Below are 25,006 nucleotides of genomic sequence, written 5' to 3' on the forward strand. Positions count from 1 at the left end.
AAGAGAAAGAGAATGAGTGGGGGAGGGGTAGAGAGTGAGGGAGACACAGAATCCCAAACAGGCTCCATGCTCTGAGCTGTCAGCACAGAGCCCGACTCAGGGCTCAAACCCACCAACCATGAGATCATGACCTGAGCTAAAGTCCAGCACTAATGGACTGAGCCACCCAGGCACCTCAAGAAGGTTGTCTTATACAGGTTGTCAAGAAGGTTGTCTTATTCCCAAATGATTCTAAATTCCTCTGGGTAGCTGTGAAGTTAGGACTAGCAATAAATAAAAAAAGAATTTCTGAAGACAGGTTTTAGGTTTTTTTCTTCCATAAAACCCTAACTCTCTTCTCCAAATTTCTTAGTATTTTTCAGATGAATATGCTTTGATTCAATAGTTACCTATATTAAAGTAGTCGAATATACTTTTAGTCAGAATTACTGTCTTCTTTGGGAAGTCCTGGGTATTATCATGGCAAGAATTCCTTAGGGATAGTTGTGGAAAAACAACTATTTCCTGAAGCAAAGCTACAGGTGAAGTGGTGCTCAAATGAATGTTTGGTAGCATGATTCAGAGCAAGAGATGGATGGTATCTTTAAAAGAGACAGAGGAGGAGGATGGTGACAGATATTGAGGAGTATAGCCAGAAGTCGATGTTGGGAACAAAGAGTTCCAGCCGGGATGGTTACGACATGGACGTAGGGAGCAACGGGTCCAAAGAGTAGTCTGTGTTCGTTTCCATGTAGTCCACGATACAAACAAGCCACAGCTGTAATTGGGTAGAAGACTGAAGGTGATTGAAGACCCACCATTGTCCTTTACTGACTATAGGGCCATAACTCATCAATCTTCATGTGGAGTCAGCAAAAATCTGGTCAGAGGAAGGTTTTGCTACATGCAGAAGTATATTCAAGATGGAACTTCCTTACTCTGTTTGAAGGGTAGTGAGGGATACCTCATGAAGGAGATGGGGACCCTGAAAGGAAGAAGAGTAATGGATAGATCAAGAGGGATAAACAGAGACTTAACAGTGCAGTATTTTATACTGGAAAGTTGCTAGGAGAGTACATCTTAAATGTTCTCACCACAAGTGCAAAAGTAATTATTTGAGGCAATGGATGTTTTAACTAACCTTATTGTGGTAACCAGTTGCAATATATACATGTATCAAATCATTACACTGAACACCTTAAACTTACACAATGTTATATATTAATTATATCTTTTTTTCCCCTGGGGATTTTAATTTATTTATTTAGTATTAAAATCCACTGATTCTTGACTAACACATGAAGTCTGAAACAATCAACTTTCCTGAGTCTTATTTCTTTATATTTTTTATTTTTTCAATTTTAATTTTGGTTACTTTTTTTTGTAGTTTCAAGCTTTTATTGAATTCCAGTTAGTTAACATATAGTGTACTATTAATTTCAGGAGTAGAGTTTAGTGATGCATCACTTCCATACATCACCCAGTGCTCATCACAAGTGCCCTCCTTAACCCCCATCACCCAGTTAATGCATCACCCCATCCACCTCCTCTCTAGCAACACTGTTTGTTATCTATATGTAAGAGTATATTTATACAATTATAATAAAACTGGAAAGTAAGTAAAAGTGGCTGTTTCTGATAGAAGTTTGTAGCATTATACAAATTCACCCAGCATCCACCTTAATAAAATACCAAGAGTCGTTGTGGTAGGTGATGTGTAAGCCTGTGTCTCTTTTAGAAAGCTAATTTTAAAGATTATCATGTTGCTTCTTCATAAAAAAGGCAGGCCCCGGGGCTCCTGGGTGGCTCAGTCGACTAAGCATCTGACTTCAGCTTAGGTCATGATCTCACCATTCATGAGTTCAAGCCCCGTGTGGGGCTCTGTGATGACACCTCAGAGCCTGGCACCTGCTTCAGATTCTGTGTTCCTATCTCTCTTCCCCTTCCCTGCTCATGCTCTGTCTCTTTTTCTCTAAAAAATAAATAAACATTAAAAAAAATTTTAAAGGCCATCCGTATCTAATATGGCGAAATTGAGAGACTCAAGTAAGCCCCAGATGCTTCAGAGACCAGCTGAAGAGTAATCATCTTGAAGTGACAGAACTCATTTTAATGCTAAAGTCACTACTTGATAGCAAAGCTGGTTGAAGCCTTCATGGTATTCCTAAAAGCTGTGGGAATTTGGAAGTTCCCAAATCCCATCCCAAGGTGATGAATCTCTGAGCCAATTAATGGAGGACAGTAGATTTAAGATCTAATTTTTGCCACCAATTTAAGCAAGATGGAAACTTGCATGCTAATCACAATGTTTTTTTCTGATGTTGGAGAAAACGCAGACCACTGGGGTCAGCCAGACAATAGAATTAGAATTATGGCTAATATCCAACTGCACGCCCCCTCACTCCTTTCCCAACACAGCTCACATAATGGATTTGAGCTGTTCCAGACTCCAGGACAGGAATGATAGTGGAGGTGAAACTGCAGGTAGAGATTGTAGGAATGGGAATAGAGATGGGGAAGAAGAATAACAAGCTATGTCAAACAATGTTGTGAATATGGTATTTATTTATTTATTTATTTATTTATTTATTTATTATTTAGAGAATGTGTGTGTGGGCATACGCACATGCATGTGAAAGCAGGGGAGGGGCAGAGGGAGAGGGGGAGAGAGAGAATCTTAAGCAGGTCCATGCTTAGCATGGAGACTGACATGGGGCTTGAACTCACGACTGTGAGATAATGATCTGAGCCAAAATCAAGAGTTGGGATGTTTAATAGACTGAGCCACACAGTCATAATTTTTAATTTTTAAAGTTTTTAAAACAATAGATTTCTTTTGCACATTTCATGATAATGTCTATCTGACAGTAATTTAAAACATGCAAGGGTGCCTGGATGGCTTAGTTGGTTAAGCATCCAACTTCTTCTCAGGTCATGATCTCATGGTATGTGGGCTTGAGCCCCCCCCGTTGGGCTCTGTGCTGACGGCTCAGAGCCTGGAGTCTGCTTCAGATTCTGTTTCTCCTTCTCTCTCTCTCTCTGCTCCTCTCCTACTCACTCTGTCTCTGTCTCAAAAAAATAAACAAATAAATAAACATTAAAAAAATTAGAAGATGCAAGGAACATATTTAAGCCTTTGAACTTGTTTGTCTTCCATTTTGGTGTTGAGTTGTGGAAGCAATTCAAATTTGAATGGACTACTACAATTTAAATAAGCATACTAAGACAAATACATGTGTGGTATTCCTTTTTTTTTTTTAATTTTTTTTTCAACGTTTTTATTTATTTTTGCGACAGAGAGAGACAGAGCATGAACGGGGGAGGGGCAGAGAGAGAGGGAGACACAGAATCGGAAACAGGCTCCAGGCTCTGAGCCATCAGCCCAGAGCCCGACGCGGGGCTCGAACTCACGGACTGCAAGATAGTGACCTGGCTGAAGTCGGACGCTTAACCGACTGTGCCACCCAGGCGCCCCATGTGTGGTATTCCAAGTGTATGAGACTCTCCTGTCTGGCAGATAATCAGTTAGTGTTTCTGTTCTGGTTGTTGGATATAGAGAGAAGGGGTTTCCAAATCATGACTGAAGAGTTCAGGGGGAAAAAAGTAACTTATCTGCATCATAAGACTTGGAATATATCAAATGGGCGCTGTGTGTGGTTAGACAACCCCTTAAAATAGCAACTTTTATATTTTTTCTGTACTTCTTGGTATATAGTTCTTCCCCTATTTACAGAATCACTCACATTGTCTTCCTGAGAAGATTGTTTAAACGAAAGAGTGAAGAAAAAAAACCCTGAAACAATGTTTAGATTTTCTTTAACTTCCATAGTAGACCCCTGAGAGTCCAGACCATGAAAGAACCTGGACATAGAATTTAGGGAATTCTATGAATTAAAAAGGTAATAGAGGAAAAAAATAGAGGGAAGTTTACTTTTCCCATTTCCATAGAAACTGCAAAATAGCCCCCCTGCTGGGAAGTAAAGGGGAAGAGAAATTTGGCATAACTTTGGTAGAAATCTGAAAGAGGAACAGAACTGGGGGACCCACAGGAAGTGTGTGGTCACACCAACACAGGTCTCTGCGTGGGACCTATCACACCTCTGAGCTCATGTGGGGGGCTGGTGTCTTCCAAAAGCTCAAGGAAGGGAGAGCTGGAAGTAACCATTTCTTGAAGGTGCTGGTTCATTCAAATGACATACTTTATGATCAAGAGCTACCTAAATTATTGGATTATTTGTATGTGTAGGGGGGTGTGGGGAAGGTTTGAAACTGCCAATTCTACAGGATCTCTTAAAAGAATATGAGGCAAGTACAGACTACCAAATGGTCTCTGCTACCATCTCCCCATCTTGTTTCTTTATTATTAAGGAGCTAGGCCTTTCTATTTCCATTCCATTGATGATACAGGCAACTTATCAATTACTCTAACATTCCTGGCTCCCTTAATGAACTGACAGCCGTTTGCCAGGCAGTGTGAGACAGTCCTGCTTCAGTCTGAGTTCTCGAGGCAGTCTGCAAAATGACAAAGAGAGAACCTCCTGCTGTTTTGAGCCTGTTGGGGAGCAGTGGGACCTGACTGCGGAAGGTGTTCAGATGGTGGTGACGTTGTCCTTATACTGGCTGGTCTCCAAAATCCTTATGTCCTACCCCAGTGTTCTCTGTTTGAGATTGTTGCTCCTCTGTCACAGCTTATCAGAAATCGTCACTCTTTTTTGCTGAACCTGTCTTACCACCAGTGGTATAGAAAGCAGTGGACCCTGATGAAAATAAGTTGATTGTAGAGAAGTGGATGAATCTGGGCATGTGTCTTGGAGTCAGATTAAACAGCATTTGTGTGTGTGTGTGTGTGTGTGTGTGTGTGTATTTCAACATACAGAAACTGACTAAATTTTTCTTTAAAAAAGTCCACTTAAAAATCTGGCAAGCTGTTAGCTTTTCTTTTCTCTGACTTCAGTTCTTTGGCTCTCATATTTTTATGTGACTTTACTTCACAAATTTAAGTGGATCAGCTTGTGCTCCCTGGAAGAAGAAAGCTGGCACTCTGCCGACTGGGCTGGGCCTTACTAAGTTTCAGTTTCCTTTTCTCTGAGTCACCGAAGCCTCCACATTGCTGAAGAATTTTTTGCTCCTATCGTGTGTCTGCTTAGCTGTCCAGACAGAGCAGCTACGCTCCACTTCAGTCCTTGTACAGACTCTACAAACAGGTAAATGAGTTGCTGCTTTCCACTTTTCCTAGCCACTTGCAAATTATAGTCTTCTTTTTTTAATTAAAAGAAATCCTTTAGAATGGAAAACTAGTCAATGATTTTTCTTGCTGTCTGTTCATCCTTGGTTTACTCTTTCAATGTATAATGTAGAGTAGAGAAGAGGAACAAATGCAAGCTTTGTGGCAGTATGTGTTACCCATTTTTCAATACTTATTGGAAAATGTATTTGATTTTCTGCTAGATCGAGAAGTATGGCGGTGAGAACTCGTTTGACATGGATGCAAGAAAAGAATCTGCAAACTTATTTTGGAGGGAAACAGTTTACCCTTCTCTATAAAGCTAGTGTTCATGAATTCTCTGCATATGATTTGTTTAAGAGATGCTGTGATCAAGGGCCGATTGTGGTGGTGATTTATAAGGAACACTATGTTGTCGGGGCATATATGAAAACAAGTTGCAAGAAAGAGGAGAAAGTTCCCATCGTCCTTTTTGCTCTTGAAGAGAATACAATTTCAGAATGCAAAATAAGCTCATACGTACCAACTGAATTGTTTTATGATGGTAGTGGAAGAAGGAATGACTTAGAATTCCACATAAATATGAGGAAACAAGTGATGACTCTGAACTTAGATACAAGTGAAAAACTTCGATTACCTCATATGCAAGCTTCTCCCTTTCAGGAATGTGAAGTTTTTCGATGTGAAGGTAGGTTTAATTAGATAACCTTATATAGAGTTCTCTCCTGAATGTTCGGAGGATTTGAGGTGACCCATTTCTTTAAGGAAGAATGTCCTTGTCTCTGGGTGACCCAGACTGAAACCTGGCCACACATTGTTTGTTGAGACACAACCATGGTCAAAAAGAGCATATACAGAGTTTTCTGGAGGGTGTTTGTATGGGCAAAGGGTAGGGGAAGGGGAGGAAAGGTAGAAGGAGGAGAGAGAGAGAGAGAGAGAGAGAGCGAGCAAACTTGAAGAGGGCTGCTCTTGGAATGAAACCAAAGCTTGAACTTCTCTTGATTCGTTCTAGATCCTGCAGTTTCCCATTACATCCATTATATCAAAAGACCAAAATTAATTAATTTATTTTTCTGCCAGAGGACACTGTTTCCAATATCTGCTGTTATAAACAGTGCTTTTATATAATATCTTCATGCATATAACTGTGCACACAAGAAGTTACTTTTTTTTTTTAATTTTTTTTTCAACGTTTATTTATTTTTGGGACAGAGAGAGACAGAGCATGAATGGGGGAGGGGCAGAGAGAGAGGGAGACACAGAATCGGAAACAGGCTCCAGGCTCTGAGCCATCAGCACAGAGCCCGACGCGGGGCTCGAACTCACGGACCGCGAGATCGTGACCTGGCTGAAGTCGGACGCTTAACCGACTGCGCCACCCAGGCGCCCAAGAAGTTACTTCTTTATAGTAACTTCCTGGAAGTGGGATTGCTGTTTAAGAAATATTTACATTTGCAGTTTGACAGACACCTCTCAAAAGCTTCAGTTGTCTATACTATTCCCAAGAGTGTTATAGAAATGCCTATTTCCCTGTCTTCTTGCCTTTATTTGATATTATCAGACTTTAGAATATTTGCCAATTTGATGGTCAAGGAGGGCTTTTCATTTTCTTTTTTGCTTATACCTGATTACTCGGAAGTCTGTGTGTATCAACCATTTACATTTCTTCCATGAAATAGTTATTTATATCTATCCATTTAAAAGAAGAAACCTGGGAATAACTCTCTGAGTATTTTCATGTTTCAAACTAATTGTCTGTGGTCTTCATACTTGAATTATTGTCAGAGTATGTAATTCTTGAATCACATTTTATTGTGGGGGATTTTGTAATGTTTCCACAGCATTGACATTGCTGTGGAAAACACAGGTAGAGACTTACTTATTTGTCTTTGTTGTTTCTCTTTGAATGATTTGATCTTTTTTCCTGGCTGCTCCAAACATTAAAAATTCTTTTGTTGATGTCTGGTAAATTTAATTGGATATGTTATGATATTGAGCATCCTGGATCAGTTAAGTAAACTTTTTATTGAAGTATAACACATAAACAGAAAAATGCACAACTGATAAATGTACCAATTAATAAACTTTTATAAATTAGATGCACTAAGGTAACCACTACTTAGATGAAGAAATAGATTATTACCATCATTTCAAAAGACTCCTTGCTGATTCTTCCTGGTTATTGCCAGCCAAAGATAACTATTACTTTGGCTTGTGTTGACACTAATTATTTCTTGTTTCTGAATTCTATATAAATGGAATCATATCAAAATATGTATTCTTTTTTGTCTGACCTCTTTCATTCAACATTACGCTTGAGGGACTAAACTAAACAAGGTAATGGATTCTAAAATCAGACCTCTACGAATCAGGTATCTCACCCAGTATAAAGTTTTACTAATAATTTCAAAGATAAAGATAATCAGAAGTCTCAGAGAAGGCAGAAAGGGTACAGGAATATTCTATGTGGCTCCTAGATCCTTCTTTTGCATATTAGACATACGCTTTCTGGCTAAAAACAACCAGCAGGATTTTATATTAAAGTTTATTTATTTACTTTGAGAGAGAGAGAGAGAGCAGGGGAGGGGCAGAGAGAGAGGGAGAGAGAGGAACCCCAGCAGGCTCCACACTGACAGCTCAGAGCCCAATGCAGGGCTTGAACTCATGAACCGTGAGATCAAGAGCTGGACACTTAACTGACTGAGCCACCCAGCCACCCTACCAGCAAGATTTTTAAATGAAGTTTATGGGCCACTTTACATATTGAAGAGTGGTTAAGTTATGGAACATTGGTATGTCAGTGCTATGGATTGAATGTGTTCCCAACCCCCCCCCCCCCCCCCAACTCCCCCACCAATTCGTATGTTGAAACCCTAACCTCTAATGTGACTATATTTGGAGAAGAAGCCTCTAAGGAAGTATATAAGGTTAAATGAAGTCATAAGAGTGGGGCCTTAATTCAATAGGATAAGCATTCATATAAGAAGGGGACACCAGAGGGCTCGCTCTCTCCACATGAACACACGAGAAGAGGTCATGGGAGAACACAGTGAGATGGCGGCTACTACCAAGCAAGAGAAGAGTCTGTGGAATTAAATCTACCTTGCCAGACATTGATCGCAGACTTCTCAGCTCCCAGAACTGGGAGAAATACATTTCTGTTGTCCCAGTTAATGGTATTTTGTATGGCAGCCTGAGATGCCTAAGACAAGCAGCCTACATGACATTTCCCATGAAGATGTGCCTCATAAATCCATAGAATCTGTATTTATTTATTCTAATTAATCCTTAGCCAGGAACATCTTATTAAGGGCATTCAAGAGGTACATCCTTTCCTTGTAGGAAACATCATTAGTCTATATACCAGGAGGTAAGATTATTAGCAAATTTTTAAGGAAGTTGGGCTGGGTCATTTTTCTCTTTTTTCCTTGAGGGTGTTACTTGCTACAGTGAGTGAATGTATCTCAGGCCAGCTGCTTTAACTCCTACCTCTCTACTGATTCATCATATTATTGTATGTTGCACTAATTTGTTCCTTTTCATTTTCATATAGGATTTCATTGTAATGATTCCATCATGCTTTTTCTTAATAAAATTACTGCTGGTGGACATTTTGAGTTTTCTAGTTTGGGGCTATTACAAATAATGCTGCTATAAACAGTCTTGTACATGGTTTTTTGGTCCACATGTACACATATTTTTGAAGAATATAAATATAAAACTTCAGGGTCACTGGAAACATATATGTTTGCTTCAGTGGACACTGACAGAGCTTTCCAACATAGTTATATCAATTTTACCCACCACAAGAAGTGCATGAGAGTTTCTGTCACTTCTAAATTTTTCCCAACACTTTTTATTGGTTATATAGTATGTAGTCATTTAGGTATGTGAGCTGTAGCATGACATTTTGTGAATTTGGCTTTCTTTGATTAGACTAGTCTGTAATTTATTTTATAGTTTAAACCAATCCATTACTATATTAATTTACCCTTTTCTTAATTTACAAAATTTGTCTTGTGTTTTTGTTAATTCCTTCTTATATTTCTAATTCCTTTCTTATATTTCTTTATTCTTTTCTGTTTCTCTTTTTTATTTTCAAAACTTTCCTTCTTTCTTGCTGTTAATGAAATGTATTTTTAGCACAAGATTGATATAAAGTGTTTATATTTTTGTTATTGTCAATATATTTACAATTTTGATTTTTAATTTCTTTTTAATGTTAAGAGAGTGATTTGTAAAATCCCAAGAGGTTGGTTTTCTCTTTGCTTACACTTACTCTTTTCTAGTTTTATTATATCATAGTAATTGTAGGTAGTCTTCACTATTTTTACTTTGGTAATTTAAAGAGGTTTTCTTTCCATACATATAGCATTATTTATTTATTTTATAAAGAGAGTGAGGATGCATGGGGGGGTGGATAGAGAGAGAGGAGAGAGAGAGAGAGAGAGAGAGAGAGAGAGAGAGAGAGAGAGAGAATCTCAAGCAGGCTCCATGCCCAGTGCAGAGCCCAGTGCAGGGCCTGATCCCACTACCTTGGGATCATGACCTGAGCTGAGATCAAGATTCAGATGCTTAACTGACTGAGCCCCCCAGAATCCCTATATATAACCATATTTATGAATGTTTCACATAGTATTCCTCTTTGGTAGTGTAGAATTGCCAACATCACTCCTCCTGTTCCTTTCAGTTTTTTTAATCTAAATTAAAAAAATATGTATTTATTTTTGAGAGAGAGACAGAGACAGAGACAGAGAGACAGAGACTGAGTGGGGTGGGACAGAGAGAGAGGGAGACACAGAATCCGAAGAAGGCTCCAGGCTCTGAGCTGTCAGCACAGTGCAGGGGCTCGAACTCACAAACTGTGAGATCATCACCTCAGCCTAAGTCGGATGCTTAACCTACTGAACCACCCAGGTGCCCCTCATTTTAAACCCACCACCACAGAATGTTTCACAGGAAATAAATACTTCTTCACCTAGTCTCATTGGTTCAAATAAAGTCCTCAGCTGACTCCTGAACCACTCACTGTGCTCTGATTGGGTAAGGATGAGTTCTACATTCTCTTCAGAGCTAAGAAGAAAATCAATTGGACTGGAAGTTCCAGGAGCCCCAGTTGCAGATACTAGGTTTTGGAGAAAATCTGGCGTCTGTGGGTTTTTTTGTGTGTGTGCCTCTGTATATTTTCCTTTTCAGACCTATTGCATTATGGAGAGGAACTATCTTAAAGTATTCCCACTCTTTCCCTGGCCTGTCCATGTCTCTTCGCTTTGCTTCTCTGATTCAGAAAGTGTCCCAGTTCTCATTTCCGGTGATGGAGCAAGCCACATACTACTGCTGGGTAACTGGGTGAGAAAAGATTTGTAGATAATCTAGTCTTACAGTGCCCACCTAGCCTCTAGCTCTAGATTCTGCAAATGACATGTTTAGGAGATTTGCCATAATTTTTTCCACTTGCTTTCATTATACTGCACTGTTATCACGGAAAAGCTATTTTTGTATTTTTCCCTAGTGAATGCATTGACATTCATTCAGTCAGCCAGTCATTCAACAACTTGTAATTTTCATTTTTCTTTGATAATTTCCCTAGATTTGTTGGACAGAAGGACTCTGGAAGGAATTAACGAGTAAGTCAATGTTCTGTTATTCTGTTAATGATCTTAGACTTATTCTAAGTTCTGTCAATAAATCGGTAGCACAAATTATAACAGATAACTTGTGGATTGTGAAGAATAAGCTGTAACTATATTTATAATCATAAAACTATTTGATAATACTAATGTTAAAACAGAAAGAACACCGAGGAGGGGGAACATTCCTAATGCTTTTACGTATGTGAAGGAAACTAATTATTTGACTGCAAGTCTACACTTTTGCTTAGAATTTTTGCAGTTACCGTTTCCACTACTTTAGGGAATTGCCTTGGAAGTGGTGGTCGGTAGTTGGAGAATACTTATAGAGCTTTAAGAACATGCCAGAAATTATTACTTCCATAAACTCCAAAAGTCACATATTATGCTGTGTTTTTCAAAGTTTATTACTGGTAAGTTATTTTCATGTTTAACATAGCTCATATTTAGCACTAGTTTTGTATGGTCTGGTTGCTTAAATCTGGAAGGTTGTATGTCTGATTGACTTTAGTTACAAGTGTTATTTTTCTTCTTTTTCAGTAGGATGTGAAGTAGAATAGTTTCATGCCCTTTTAATAAGAAAACAAGTTGCTAATAGAAAATAAATGATAATATATAAGAAAAGAAAACAAATTCTAGAAAAATTTATGGTAAGTTCTTGTGACCTACCCTCATTCAATTGTTAACATTGTCTTGTCTGTACAGGCTCCACGAGAGCTTATTGTTAGCCGTGAACACTTACAAACCACATAAAAACCTCGTTCCCCAAGTGCGAATTCTGCTGCTGGGTCCGACTAGAGCTGGGAAGTCTAGCTTTTTCAACTCAGTGAAGTCTGTTTTCCGAGGCCATGTCACACACCAGGCTCTGGTGGGCTCTGAAGCAACTGGGGTTTCTGACACGGTATGTCCATTCAGGGCCACTCAGCCTTTGCTTCTTTGGTCCAGTTAATTGGGTTCGAAGTCTTTTGTGATCAACTTCATTACGTGTAGACTTTATCTCTGTTTGTAATTTTTAAAATCTTATTATTTTTTAGTGTTTATTTATTTTTGAGAGATAGAGACAGAGCACGAGCAAAGGAGAAGCAGAGAGAGAGGGAGACACAGAATCCGAAGCAGGCGCCAGGCTCTGAGCTGCCTGCACAGAGCCCAGTGCAGAGCTTGAACTCACGAGCCGTGAGATCATGACCTGAGCCGAAGTCAGATACTTAACCGACTGAGACACCCAGGCACCCCTCTGTTTGGAATTTTTTAAGAAGTGTGCTCTTAAAGTTGCTTTTTCTCATCTGCAGTACAGGACATATTCCATTAAGGATACAGTGGATGGCAACTTCCTGCCTTTTATTCTGTGTGACACAATGGGCCTGCATGAGAGAGGAAAAGGGCTATGTGTGGATGACATAGCTTACATCTTGAAAGGCCACATTTCTGACAGATACCAGGTATGATTGGGCCAATCACTGAAAGATTATAATTGATATTTAAAACGTTTATTTTTGCTCACTCTGGACAGCAGCAAATGCCGATCTAATTTGATGCATCATCTTTTATTTTCTTCAAGTGTACCCATTCAAGATCATTTGCTTCTTCTTGATATTTTATTTTACAAAGAATTAAAACATGCAAACAACTCTTCTATCATAGCTGTTATAACAACTCTGAATGCTGTTACATATTCAGCCGCCTTGGGCTACATGAAACACAAATCCAACTAACATCAATTTACTAACATTTGTCATTTTTCTTATGTAATAGGAAGTCTGAAGGTAGGTGGCTTTGTGTCAGTGTGGAAGCTCTCTGAGGTTATTAAATTCAAGGGTCTTTCTAACTTTCTGTTCTGAGACCCTCAGCATGGGGTGCTATGGATTAAGTATTTGTGTCCCCCTAAAATTCACAGGCTAAAGCCCTAATCCCCAGTGTGATGGTGTTAGGAGGTGGGGCCTTTGAGAGGTGATTAGGTCATGAGAGTAAAGCCCTCATGAATGGGGTTGGTATCCTTATAAGAAGAGACCTAAGAAAGATGAACTTTCTCTCTGCCATATGAGGACACAGTATGAAGGTGGCTGTCTACAAATCAGGAAGGAGGCTCTCATCAGATACTAAATCTGTCAGCACCTTGATCTTGGAATTCCTAGCCCCCAGAATTGTGAGAAGTAATTTTTGTTGTTTAAGCTACCCCACAAGGTAATTTATTATAGCAGTCCAAGCTAAGACATGGGGCTTTCATCATTATGCTCTCCAGATGTTCATACTGAGCCTTGTCAGTGTTCCAGGCAAGAAAGAGGAGGGGATTAAAGTGAAAGCCACTTGAGTCTATCAATTTTTGTTTTAACTTTCTAGTCCTTTTATTTACTTATTTTTAATGTTTATTTATTTTTGAAAGAGAGAGAGACAGAGTGCAAGTGGGGAAGGGGCAGAGAGAGAGAGGGAGACGCAGAATCTGAAGCAGGTTCCAGGCTCTGAGCTAACATCACAGAGCCCGACATGGGGCTTGAACTCATGAACCGTGAGATCATGACCTGAGCTGAAGTTGGATGCTTAACTGACTGAGCCACCCATGTGCCCCATAACTTTCTAGTCCTTTTGATAAACATTTAAATTTTGAATTAATCATTAATTCACCTTGTTCCAAATGATTAGTCAATTGGGTCAACATCTTTTGTTGAATGTCTTTGCATCTTTTCCCTACTAAATATAGGGATTGGTTTTTATATTCTCTAGCTTGTTCTATTGATGCATTTATCAATTCCTTTATGATATTCATTTTGTTACCATATCACTTAATTGTTTTAATTACCATAGCAATCAATAATGTCTTAATGTCTCACTGGACAGGTCATATTCATTATTTCTTGTGTTTTTTTTCTTGACTATTTTCACGATATACTTTTCCAAGTGAGCCTGTTTGTGTTTTTTTTTGATTGTTTGTGTTTGATTTGTTGGTGCTTTGATTAAAATTACATTAAAATTTTATACCCAAAGTTGTTTTACATCTTTACGTATCCAGTGTTCTTATCCAGAAAAACGGCATGTTTTATTGTTCTATTCATGCAAGGGCTTTTCATTCTTTAGTATAGCATTATCTTGTAGAGGTAAAGCTTTTTTAAAAAATATTCTTTTTTTTTTTTAAAAACAACTTTATTGTAGGGAATGTTAAATCTATGCAAAAGGAGACAAAATGATTTAATGACTTCTCATTTACTCAGCTTCAACAACCTTTGACTCATAGCCTATCATCTCTGTCTATTCACTTTCTCTTCTCCTATAGTATTTGGAATCAAATTTAACATGTCATAACATTTAATCCATAAATGCATATGCATTTATCTATGTAAGGATATATACCTTTTGTTATAGATAGCTGTATACCCTTATCATATCTAAAATTAATCATTATTTTTTAATTTATCAACTATTACCCAATGTCCAAGTTCCTAATTGTTATATAAGTAAGTATCATGCTTTTAAAAAATTTGTTTATTTATTTTGAGAGAGTCAGAGAGAGTGTGAACAGAGGAAGGGTAGAGAGTGAGAGGGGGAGAGAGAGAGAGAGACAAAGAGAGAGAGAAGCCCAAGCAGGCTCTCCACTATCAGCTCAGAGCCTGACACAGGGCTAGAACTCGTGAAACCGTGAGGTCATGACCTGAGTTGAAATCAACAGTCAGAGGCTTAACCAACTGAACAACCCAGGTGCCTCAATATCATGCATTTTAAAAACAGCTTATTTGCGAATGATTGAAATAAATTTATTCAGACTCTTAACCTGTACATTCTGCCTCTATCTCTTTTGGTGTTTTTCCTTGTAATGTGTTTTTTTGTTTGTTTGTTTGTTTGTTTTCTTAGAAATCCCATTGTTCCGTAGACTTCTCCATAGTCTCAACTTTGCTGTTTGCGTCCCTTGATGCAGTTTCCTGTGGTCTTTTGTTTTCTATGCAGCCTGAAAATTGGCAATTGAGTCTAGAAGCATGTTCAGACTCAGCTTCCACTTTGTAGAGGTGCTGTGCTCTTCCGTGAGGAGACACACATTTTGTTCTATTTGATCCTTTTTGCTCTTCTAATAATGTCAATATTCGTTAATGTTCAGTGCCTAGATTCATGTGTTTATTAGGGTGTGAACATGTGATATTCTATCTTCATCATTCTTTTTTTATTTTATATTTATTCGATGAGGAGATAAAAGTCTCCTCTTCTACTGTTTGATTACCTGGTGGTACAGTTAACATGGGAGAGGCAGGATTTTTTTTCTTTACTACAAGCTTCTGAAACCATAAGGTGGTTTCTTTGTATCTGCCAATAATGACCAGTGATTATTTTATTATCATTATGAACCCCTGAATTGAACATATTTAATGTGTTTCAATCCTGTGCCATTTTCTCCATACTTATATTACATTTAACATATCTGACCAGTGGGAGCCTCTACAAGTTATATCGTGAGTCCTTTTGACATGAACCTAAAAACCTACTATATTCCTTGATTTCTGGTATGAGAGATGTCCAAGCCACATATTATATATTTCTAGTGCCTGATTTTGAGTCCATTATTTTTCTAAGAAGTCTTGGTTTGGCTTATTAGAATTGTTATTGCTACATGGTTGGTCATTGATTCTTGCCATTTTTGGTGGACAGAGGTAAGTAATAGATCTTTTTATGATAAGGTGCATTATAAATTCATATAGAAACTTCTCTTTCAAATTCAGTACTAGGTAGTTTTTACTTAATCTTCTTCTGTCTTGCTTCTCTCTCTGCTTTCTCTCAGAGTCTCTATTCTCAAGGACTCCAGAGATGACAGAATGTCATGTCACAACTCATTTGCTTTCTCTCACAAAATATTCACTGTGATCTCAGAATAAAACTCTAATAGTACCGGGGTGCCGGGGTGCCTGTCGGTTAAGTGTCCAACTCTTGATTTCAGCTCAGGTCATGATCTTACGGTTTGTAAGATCGAGCCCCATGTCAGACTCTGTGCTGGTACTGCAGAGCCTATTTGGGATTCTCTCTCTCTCCCTTTGTCTCTGCCCCTCCTCTGCTCATGCTCTCTCTCTCTCTGAAACAAACAAAAAAACAAATTCTTACAGTACCATAAACAGTTTAATCATAACCACTTTTAGTATAATATTTTAGTATAATATTTTAGTATGAATATAACATAATCATAATCAAAATCGGAAAGAGTTTAAAATTTGAACCAGATTATTTATTTATTTAATTTTTTATTTATTTGAAAATATTATTGTATTTTACATTTGGGGTGTATCAAGTAGTAGGAGCATACAAATTACTGTGCTTTAAAGTCAATCAGAAAAAACATACAATCAGAAATGGTCTCTCTTTGTGTAGTGAGGACCCCCAAATGGAGGTAAAAGTTCATTTTGTTGATTTTAATTTAGGGATGGGTTTTTTAATTTAATTATGTTTTATATTTATGTTTATAATTTATATAGCCCTCTTTTTCCTGTTTGAATATATTTATCTTACACTAGACATCTCCATTCATTTTTATTCCCTACCAGACCTCTATAAACACATGAGTTTGTGACTGCTGCTATATACATTCTCCAAGCCATCATAGAAAGTACACCAAAATTCTGATCAAAAGTATGGAACCCACGCTTAGTGGTCAACTAAAATTTGCCCAAACCACATACGATATATTTTGGTGTACTGAAATACGGTTTTAAACTCAACTTTACAAAATAATGTATATTCAAAGAATTCATTTTCTTTCTCTGCCCCTTCAAATACATTTCTCCCCTTTTCTTATAAGCAACCATATAAAAAATTTTCATTTACTTTCATTTTTTTACTATATAAGAAATACTTACAGATTTGTGGTTCCCCTCTTTTTAGAGAAGTCATGAAATACTCTCTGCTATTGATATGTTAGACTTTTGCCACTACAAATAGTGCTGAAATTAATAGGCTTGTACATACATCATTTTGTATTTTTGCCAGTATACATGTGGGACAGATTCCCAGCAGAGGGATTGCTAGTTCAAGAGTAAATGCATCCCATTTTGAACTACTTTTCATCCCTGGTTTCTGTGTGATGATACCGGATTTCTTTCTGTATGCTCTCACCTCCGCCTTTGCCCACATTTCTTCTGTCTAGAACACCGTCTGCCATACCTTTATTCCCTTTATCAAACTCCATGTACTTTGTAGCTCCAAGATTATGTGTCCCTCTATCACAGAAGCTTTACCTGCCTGCATGAAAGGGTTGATAGCTCCTTGCATGGACTGTCTTCTCTGCCAGATTGTTATTCTCATAATATTAGAGACTTGCACAGTGCCTGATACATCGTATGTACTCATAAATATCCATAGAATTAATGTGTTGCATTTTGTTCATCTTATAGTTTAACTCCATGAAACCAATTACACCAAGTCATTGTAACTATATTCACTACCCGTTGCTGAAGGACAGAATTCATTGTGCGGCATTTGTGCTTGATGTCAACTCTGTTAAATACATCTCTCATGAGATGATAGCAAAGATCAAAGAAATTCGAAGGCAATTGATAAAGTGTGGTGAGTCTCATTCCACTTTACTACTAAGGGTAATATATTAGACTATATTGTAGAACGGTTTCAGAACAGGATGAAAAACTTAAGAAATTGCATATGTGAATCTTCCCTGGCCCATCAGTGCAGTTCAATCAAATCCAGCACTTGATAGTGTTATAACTTCGTGCAAGTGAGTTAAACTCTCTACGTCTTAACTTCTAATCTATAAAATTAATATGATAATAGCACCTAACTCAGAGATTTATAAGGATTAAGCAAATCAACATATATGAAGAGTTTGGCACAGTTCTCATTACCTGCTACCACTGTATCCTAGCATGAATTTATTTACAAAAAGTTCTAGATTTTCCCTTGAGCCTTAAGTGATTAGAAATGGAAAACAGTATTTCAGTAAGAAAAAGCATCAGGGAAATAAGATGTTCGGTAGGGAAGGGACAGTTAAAAGTCTTAGGAGAAGGTAAATAGGATTAGAGAATTATGGTGCCCCATTCTGTCTTTTCTTGGCCTTATCCATTCTGTCTGGGAAAGAGCAAGTTTACCACACTTCTAACTTTGATTAAGTTAGAAGCATGGAGTGATTTACTTCCTCTCTGAAATTTAAAGCCTTGCAAGGGTGGTGTGCAGGGTGATGCTTGCTAACATTGTAACAGAAGACCAACTTATTTGGGATGCTTTGACACATTCTGTTGCCTTCTTGAGGCCTTTTCTCCCCCATCTTGTTTATTAGGTGTCTTTTCTCTAGCCTCCATGAAAACAACTGTTTGGAGAGGAAATGAAACCTATCACCAACACTGTAGCGTCAATTTTAGTTATCTCGTCCAAGAGGTGGTTTCATTTGAAGTCTCATACCACGGAAAGCCTTGAAGGGAATTTCCTATGTCAGAGGAATTCTGAGTACTAATGAGTAGTTAGAGGGGGGTATTTTTGAAGGGTGATGGCCCTTCCCAAATATCTGGAATTGCTTCATTGATAGCCTATTGCGTAATTGATAACTGATTAACTGAAAAGTACTGATGCTGTCTATAATGATCAAAATGATACGTATCTGTTTGACCTAGGTATGCCACATGTGGTTTTGCTCACTCATGTGGATAGCATGCGGCTGATTACAAAAGGTGACCTTACAGACATATACAGATGTATTCCTGTGAAGCACAAGGTAATGATGTCCTTCTTTGTAGACACACTTTCTAGGATATGTCACTATAATCACATGATATTACTGTGTGTAAAAATAAAAATGGACACCTACTGAACTTAAGAATGAAAACAATTACTTGGATAATTCAAAATCATATCCCAAGATTTAAAAATTAAATATATATTCATCTTTACATGGACACAGATTATTCCATTTAATATAATTTAATTCAGTTAGGTTCAATTCAACAAATATTTATTGATTACCTTTCATAATCGAGTCAGTGTGCTATTCTCTAACCAGACACAGATAATTAAAACAACTTCCTTGCACTCAAAAGCTTACAGTTTTATCAGTGGAGGTGAGGGGATGGGGGAGTCAGAGGAGAAAAAGATGACAGAGTATGATTATGACAATGTCATGAAGTGACTCAAAATAAAATTGAAAGATTAAAGGAGGAAAATATTTTGTTAAAGTGTATGGGAAAGATTTCATTACTGGAGTGTCACTGAGAAATAGCTTTCAAAGAGAAAGAGGATTTCAGGAGGTGAAGAGACAAAAAGGGGAAAACATTCAGGCCATGAAGATAGCATAAGTCAATACAGCAGTGTGTAGGGGGAGCATGGAGTCATTCAGTTTAGTGGAGGGCTGAATCCTTGTAGGGGGAGATAGAGTATGAAAGTTATATTTGCATGAGGTGACTTTACTTAATGATGTGCATTATGGGGAATCATAACAATTTTTTTCTCTTCTTTTTAAAAAAAACTTTTAATTTAAATTCCGGTTAGTTCACATACAGTGTAATATTAGTTTCAGGTGTACAATATAGCAATTCAAGACTTCCTATACATCACTTGGTGCTCACCCTAACAAGTGCCCTTCTTAATCCCCATCACCTATTTAACCCATCTCCCCACCGGCCTCCCCTCTGGTAACCATCAGTTTGTTCTTTATAAATTAGAATCTGTTTCTTGGTTTATCTCTCTCTTTCTCTCTCTCTCTACCTCTGTGTGTGTGTTTCCCTTTGTTCATTTGTTTTGTTTCTTAAATCCCACATATACATGAAATCATATGGTGTTTGTCTTTCTCTGACTGACTTATTTTGCTTAGCATAATACATTCTAGTTCCATCCATGTCATTGCAAATGGCAAGATTTCATTCTTTTTGATGGCTGAGTAATAGTTCCATATATATATATATATATATATATATAATATTCTTTGTCCATATATCTAGTTTGATGATATATCCATATATATTATAGATCCATATATCCACATATATGGATCTATAATATATATATCCATATGTATATCCATAATATATATCATATTATATATATATACATATATATATACATATATATAACATATACTATATCCATATAATATATATACATATGTATACACACATATCTTATATATATACATATATATACATATCTTCTTTATCCATATATCATTTGATGAACACTTGGCTGTTTCCATAATTTGGCTATTGTAGATGATGCTACTATGAAGAGTAGTGGTGCAACCAAAGTAAAGCTTCATAAAATTTAATTTGCCACCCACATGCAGAATAAATCAGAGTCAAAAGGAACCTGGACTTGGGAATACCAGTTGGGAGGATATAATGATAGCTAATATTTGTTGAGTACTAAATATGTGATAAATTTTCTTATTCAATACGTATAACAACCCTGTGAGATGGGTACTGTCATTACCACATTTTATAGATGAGAAAACAAAAGCACAGAGAGTAAAATATTTGCCAGTGTTTTTGACAGTGCTAAGAAATAACAGAACCCTATTTTGAATCTGGGCAATATCATTCCATAGATAAATTAGTTTAAGCACAAATTGAACATCAATATTAAACTGGTCTAGGAAAACTAGATTAATCCTGAGAATAACTTTTAATAGGAAACAGGGAAATTATAGACTCCATCATAAAGGTATTAAAAATGCTTCAATTTCCAAGTACTTTATACAGAATTATTAGTTCCTTTCAATTTCTAATTCATATGGATCCACTATGTGTATTCTTGATGAAAATTAGCAGTGATTTTGAAGACTCCTTGTGAAGTTCTTTAAGAAAGTACTTTATGGGACCAGATCTCTATCTTCATTTTCTCTAACAGGAACACTATTGCCAAGCTCCTGCTTTTTGTTATTGCTTTCATAATGCGTATTGACCTAAAATAGTATTTGTCACTGTTTCTGTATTGCAGTTAGAGGCAGTCCACAAAAAACTTGGATTTGCTCTTTCTGATATGTTGGTGGTTAGTAATTATACCTCAGAGTGGGAGTTGGACCCTATAAAAGATGTTTTGATCCTCTCTGCGCTGAGACATATGCTGTGGATTTCAGATGACTTCTTAGAAGATTTGACTGCTCGAGGAAACAAGAATTTAGTGGTGTAAATACTTGAAGGTATCAGCTGTGTGGCTACTCCCTGCTTGGATCTATTGGGTACCTGGCAGTTCATTGTGTCTCTATGGATCACTGTCCTGTGAATGGTCCTACTCTTTAACTCACTGGCCAGATGTGTTTTTCTTTCCCCTCACTTTTCCTGATTTTCCACCCTTAGGGGTATATCCCACAGATTTGTACTACTTCTCTTTCTCCTGTCTTCAGATAGAATCTTTGAAATGATGCACTTCTGTCATTTGTACTGTTTGAACATCCCAAGCTGTATCCTTGCCCTCTTCTCTTGAAATGCATTTTTTGCTTGGGACCCTGATATGGATTGGATTAACATTGTTTCTGATCAGATGTGATCTTTGGTTATATGCCTCTTTTACTTTTTAAATTTTTTAATGTTTATTTATTTTTGAGGGAGTATGAGTAGGGGAGGGGCAGAGAGTGAGGGGGGCAGCGGATCTGAAGCAGGCTCTGCACTGACAGCAATGATTCTGATGCGGGGCTCAAACTCACAAACTCATGAACCGTGAGATCATGACTTGAGCCAAAGTCAGACGCTTAAGTAACTGAGCCACCCAGGCGTCCCTTGATTACATTCCTCTTTCTTGGTACCTACGTTTCTGCCTTTTTCGACTTGACTTTTTTTGACGTGTCTCCCTCCTCAGAGTTTCTCTTAATGCCATGTAGTCAGGATGGTCTTAATGCCCATAGCAGATGTATGTGCCTTTCAGATTTATGACCTCAGATTTTAGCATTACATGCAGTCTCTTTCAACCTCTATCAACAATATGCTGCACTGTTTCAATCAAAGATCAGACAGAAAGAAGTTTCAATCTATACTCAAATCTTATTTTAGTTTGCGAGAAATCAAATTAGAATATAATATCCTCTTTATTCTCTCTCACTTGCAAACTACTAAGACATTCTCATGCTACTACTAACTCCGCCATCTTGTTTTCTCCATTTCTTCTCTTCTTGATGGGCACATGCACTCCCAAAGGGGAGATTGGAATATTCATTTTCCTTCTGGTTGCTTTTCCTTAAATAAACCATTAAGAATATTTTGTTTCTCTTTTATCAGAGACTGGAGAAAAGGAATTATCAAGTATGTAAAAGGAGGAAACAAATACGTGAACACTTCACATACTAGTAATTTTTATCTCATCATTGAAGAGTGAAAATTGAGAAATAAAAAAATACAGGAAAAAGAGAAATAGATGAAACATAAGGGGCATGTTTTATTTATGTCTGGGATGAAGATGCCCTACAAAATCGTAATACCTGCCAATAACTAGGAGCAGCAAGATTTAAAGCCATTAATTGTAAAAAAAAAAAGATTGTGATTTCTTTTGGATTTATTTTCTGTATCTGTGGAAAATGGAAGTTTCTTCTTGTAAAACTTGAGTTTAATTTCAGTGTGCGTGTGTGTGACTTTGGAAAAGTTTATTTTAATATAACTTGTCAGCATGTTCTCATCCTCACCCACATCGTCTTATTTTGCCTTCTTATTTTATTTCTAAAGTATTTGAATGCTCCCTTCAGAAGCACATATACTAAAGTATTTGAGCTTCTCTTTGGGTCTCCAGTTAATGTATTCTTTCCCCTATAGATATTTGTTTGTTTGTTTGTTTGTTTGTTTAATATCTGAAACTGTCTTCCAGGATGTGACTATTAATATTAGTAAGAGTTCTGGAGGATTAAGACTAACAAGGACTATATTTGATTACTCTGTCAATTACAACTATTTTAGCTACAAGTGACAAAACTCAACCTGAATTACATGAATAAAAAATAATCAAACCATAGAAAAGGCTGGGGTTGAACCAAACTGCCTCAGAAATGGTTGAGTCTAGGGATTCAAAAGGTATTCTCTCTCTCTCTTTCACTCTCTCTCACACACACAAGTGCACACACATGTGTATGCACACACACACAGATATACACCCTCTGCTTCATTCTTTGTGCTTATTGCTGTCATTCTTTCAGGTTAGCATTCTTGATAAATCTTAAACCACCTGAATCCAGGTTTCAAATTGGCATTCACTTAGCCTCATGACCCGAAAAGGAAGAGGATTTTCTTTTCCCGTGTCATTGTGAAATACTCCAAAAAAGGACTGCAATTGATCTAGCTCAAATCATATATTTGACCTCTGGGAACAATCACTTCTCTTTTCCAGAAGAGAATTAAGTCATAATTGCCCAGAAAGAGTGATATATTATTATAAGAAGGGAGTATGGAGCGCCTGGGTGGCTCAGTTGGTTGAGGGTTCGACTTTGGCTCAAGTCATGATCTCGCAGTTGGTGAGTTTGAGCCCCGCGTCTGGCTCTGTGCTGACAGCTCAGAGCCTGGAGCCTGCTTCAGATTCTGTGTCTCTCTCTCTGCCCCTCTCCTGCTCATGCTCTGTCTCTCTCTGTCTCAAAAATAAATAAAACATTAAAAAATTTAAAAAAAAAAAAAGAAGAAGAAGGGAGCTTATTATGGACATGACCACTGTTGGATTAACTGAGCTGGAGAGGTACCACAATATGTATCTTATATTTAGGGAAGTCTTACATCTAGTTTCTCATTTATATTATAAAGAATGTCTTATTAATAAGTCTAAAATCATTAATAATTACTTTAAAAATCCTTTTATTAAAGTAATATATACACATAAAAAGTACACAGTTCACAATTGTATGGCTCAGTACATTTTGATACTTAACAAACCAATGAAACTAGAACTCAGATAAGAAACAGAACATCCTACAAGTCCCCTTTATGCCCCAGATATCCACTATTCTGACTTCTAATTGTGTAGATTAGCCTTGTGCTTTTTTATCCCTTACATAATATCATGTACTATTTACTCTTTTGGGTCTGACTTCTTTCATGAGATAGTGTATTTGTTTGATTCATATTATTTACATAGGTAAAGATCATTTATTCTCATCGATTCTATTATTCTAATGCTAATGGGTGGCTCTAATAATTTCCTTATAGGTCAACAATATATTCTATATAGGTTGCATTAAGCTTTTTCTGATTTATAGCTATATGGAAACAAACCATATGATTTTGGGTGTTTCTGATTTTGTATCATAATAAAGATTTCATAATGTGAACATACCATGTTTCAATTTGTAAATATAGCTTGAAAATGAGAAGTAGCATCATGAAGAAGTTGACATTATCCTAAAATTAACAAAGTAGTGTTAAGGGTCAAACATATCCAAGACTTTCTTTAAGAAGAACAAAGTGGGAAAACAGGTATAAAGAGATATATCAAGAAAATGTAAGTTGACTTTGATGCATTGATAAATTAATGGAACAGAACAGAGAGTCCAGAATCAGACTCAAGCATGTCTGGACATTCGTTCTATGATGGGGTAGCATCGCAGATGAATAGAAAAACAAACAATTCATAAATGGTCAAGGTCAATTGGTCATCCATATGGGGAAAAAAGCTCTGAATTCCTCACATCATAACCAAAAGTCTACTTTAGGTGGACTAAGTTTCTAAATGCTAAAAAGCTTTTAGAAGATAAAATAGAAGAGTACTTTTATTCCTTGGGAGTGAGGAAATATTTCTTAAGTCATATTTCTTAAACAAGATACAAAAAGCTTAACCTCAAAAGAGGTGAAAATTCAGCTACATTGAAATCAGTAACTTTTATATTCAAGAAATCCCATTAAGGTAGTGAAAAGACACAGCAAGGTGTGGAAGAACATACAGCTAGCAAAGAACTAATGAAAAGATGTATAAAGAAATTCTACAGATCTCGAAGAAAACTGAAATATAAAAGAAAATGAACAAAAGACTTGAAAAGGAACTCTAAAGAAGAAGGAAATTATAATATCCAGTACAGAAGATAAATGTTCTATATCATTAGTAATAAAAAATATCGAAACTAAAGTAATCTGATTCTTTTTTACTTTTACTGAGATTTAATTGCCATATAAAATGCATATAGTAAAGGTGTAAAATTGGGTGAGTTTTGACATATGAATAAATCTGTAAAATAATCTTGACAATCATGATAAGAAATCTTTCTATCACTCCCTACCCCCCTAAACTACAAGTGCCCTTATAATCCATTCCC

At 37.0% G+C, this 25,006-nt stretch overlaps 1 protein-coding gene across 2 annotated transcripts; it reads left to right on the forward strand.

Moving 5' to 3' along the window:
* Positions 1 to 3,370: 3,370 nt before the first annotated feature.
* IFI44 (interferon induced protein 44) lies at positions 3,371 to 24,028 on the forward strand. 2 transcript variants are annotated; one of them, XM_003990313.6, is made up of 9 exons: positions 3,372 to 5,183; positions 5,428 to 5,891; positions 10,794 to 10,830; positions 11,539 to 11,734; positions 12,123 to 12,272; positions 17,190 to 17,361; positions 18,417 to 18,517; positions 20,731 to 20,932; positions 22,005 to 24,028. In XM_003990313.6, the coding sequence occupies exons 2-8, from the start codon at positions 5,438 to 5,440 to the stop codon at positions 20,920 to 20,922; spliced, it is 1,302 nt and encodes a 433-aa protein (XP_003990362.1). In that variant the 5' UTR covers positions 3,372 to 5,183; positions 5,428 to 5,437; the 3' UTR covers positions 20,923 to 20,932; positions 22,005 to 24,028. The 2 variants fall into 2 exon arrangements, with proteins under 2 accessions (XP_044891999.1, XP_003990362.1); XM_045036064.1 differs by having other exon boundaries at positions 3,371 to 5,183; positions 20,731 to 24,028.
* Positions 24,029 to 25,006: the final 978 nt, after the last annotated feature.

Source organism: Felis catus, chromosome C1 (genome assembly GCF_018350175.1).
Source record: "Felis catus isolate Fca126 chromosome C1, F.catus_Fca126_mat1.0, whole genome shotgun sequence".
NCBI classification, from domain to species: Eukaryota; Metazoa; Chordata; class Mammalia; order Carnivora; family Felidae; genus Felis; species Felis catus.

Bases quoted from the DNA above. Each gene is read 5' to 3' on its own strand.
- IFI44 (XM_045036064.1), top strand. From the start codon at position 5,438: ATGGCGGTGAGAACTCGTTTGACATGGATGCAAGAAAAGAATCTGCAA. The intron at 5,892-10,793 runs GTAGGTTTAATT...TAATTTCCCTAG, and splicing joins TGAAGTTTTTCGATGTGAAG to ATTTGTTGGACAGAAGGACT. The intron at 11,735-12,122 runs GTATGTCCATTC...TCTCATCTGCAG, and splicing joins CAACTGGGGTTTCTGACACG to TACAGGACATATTCCATTAA.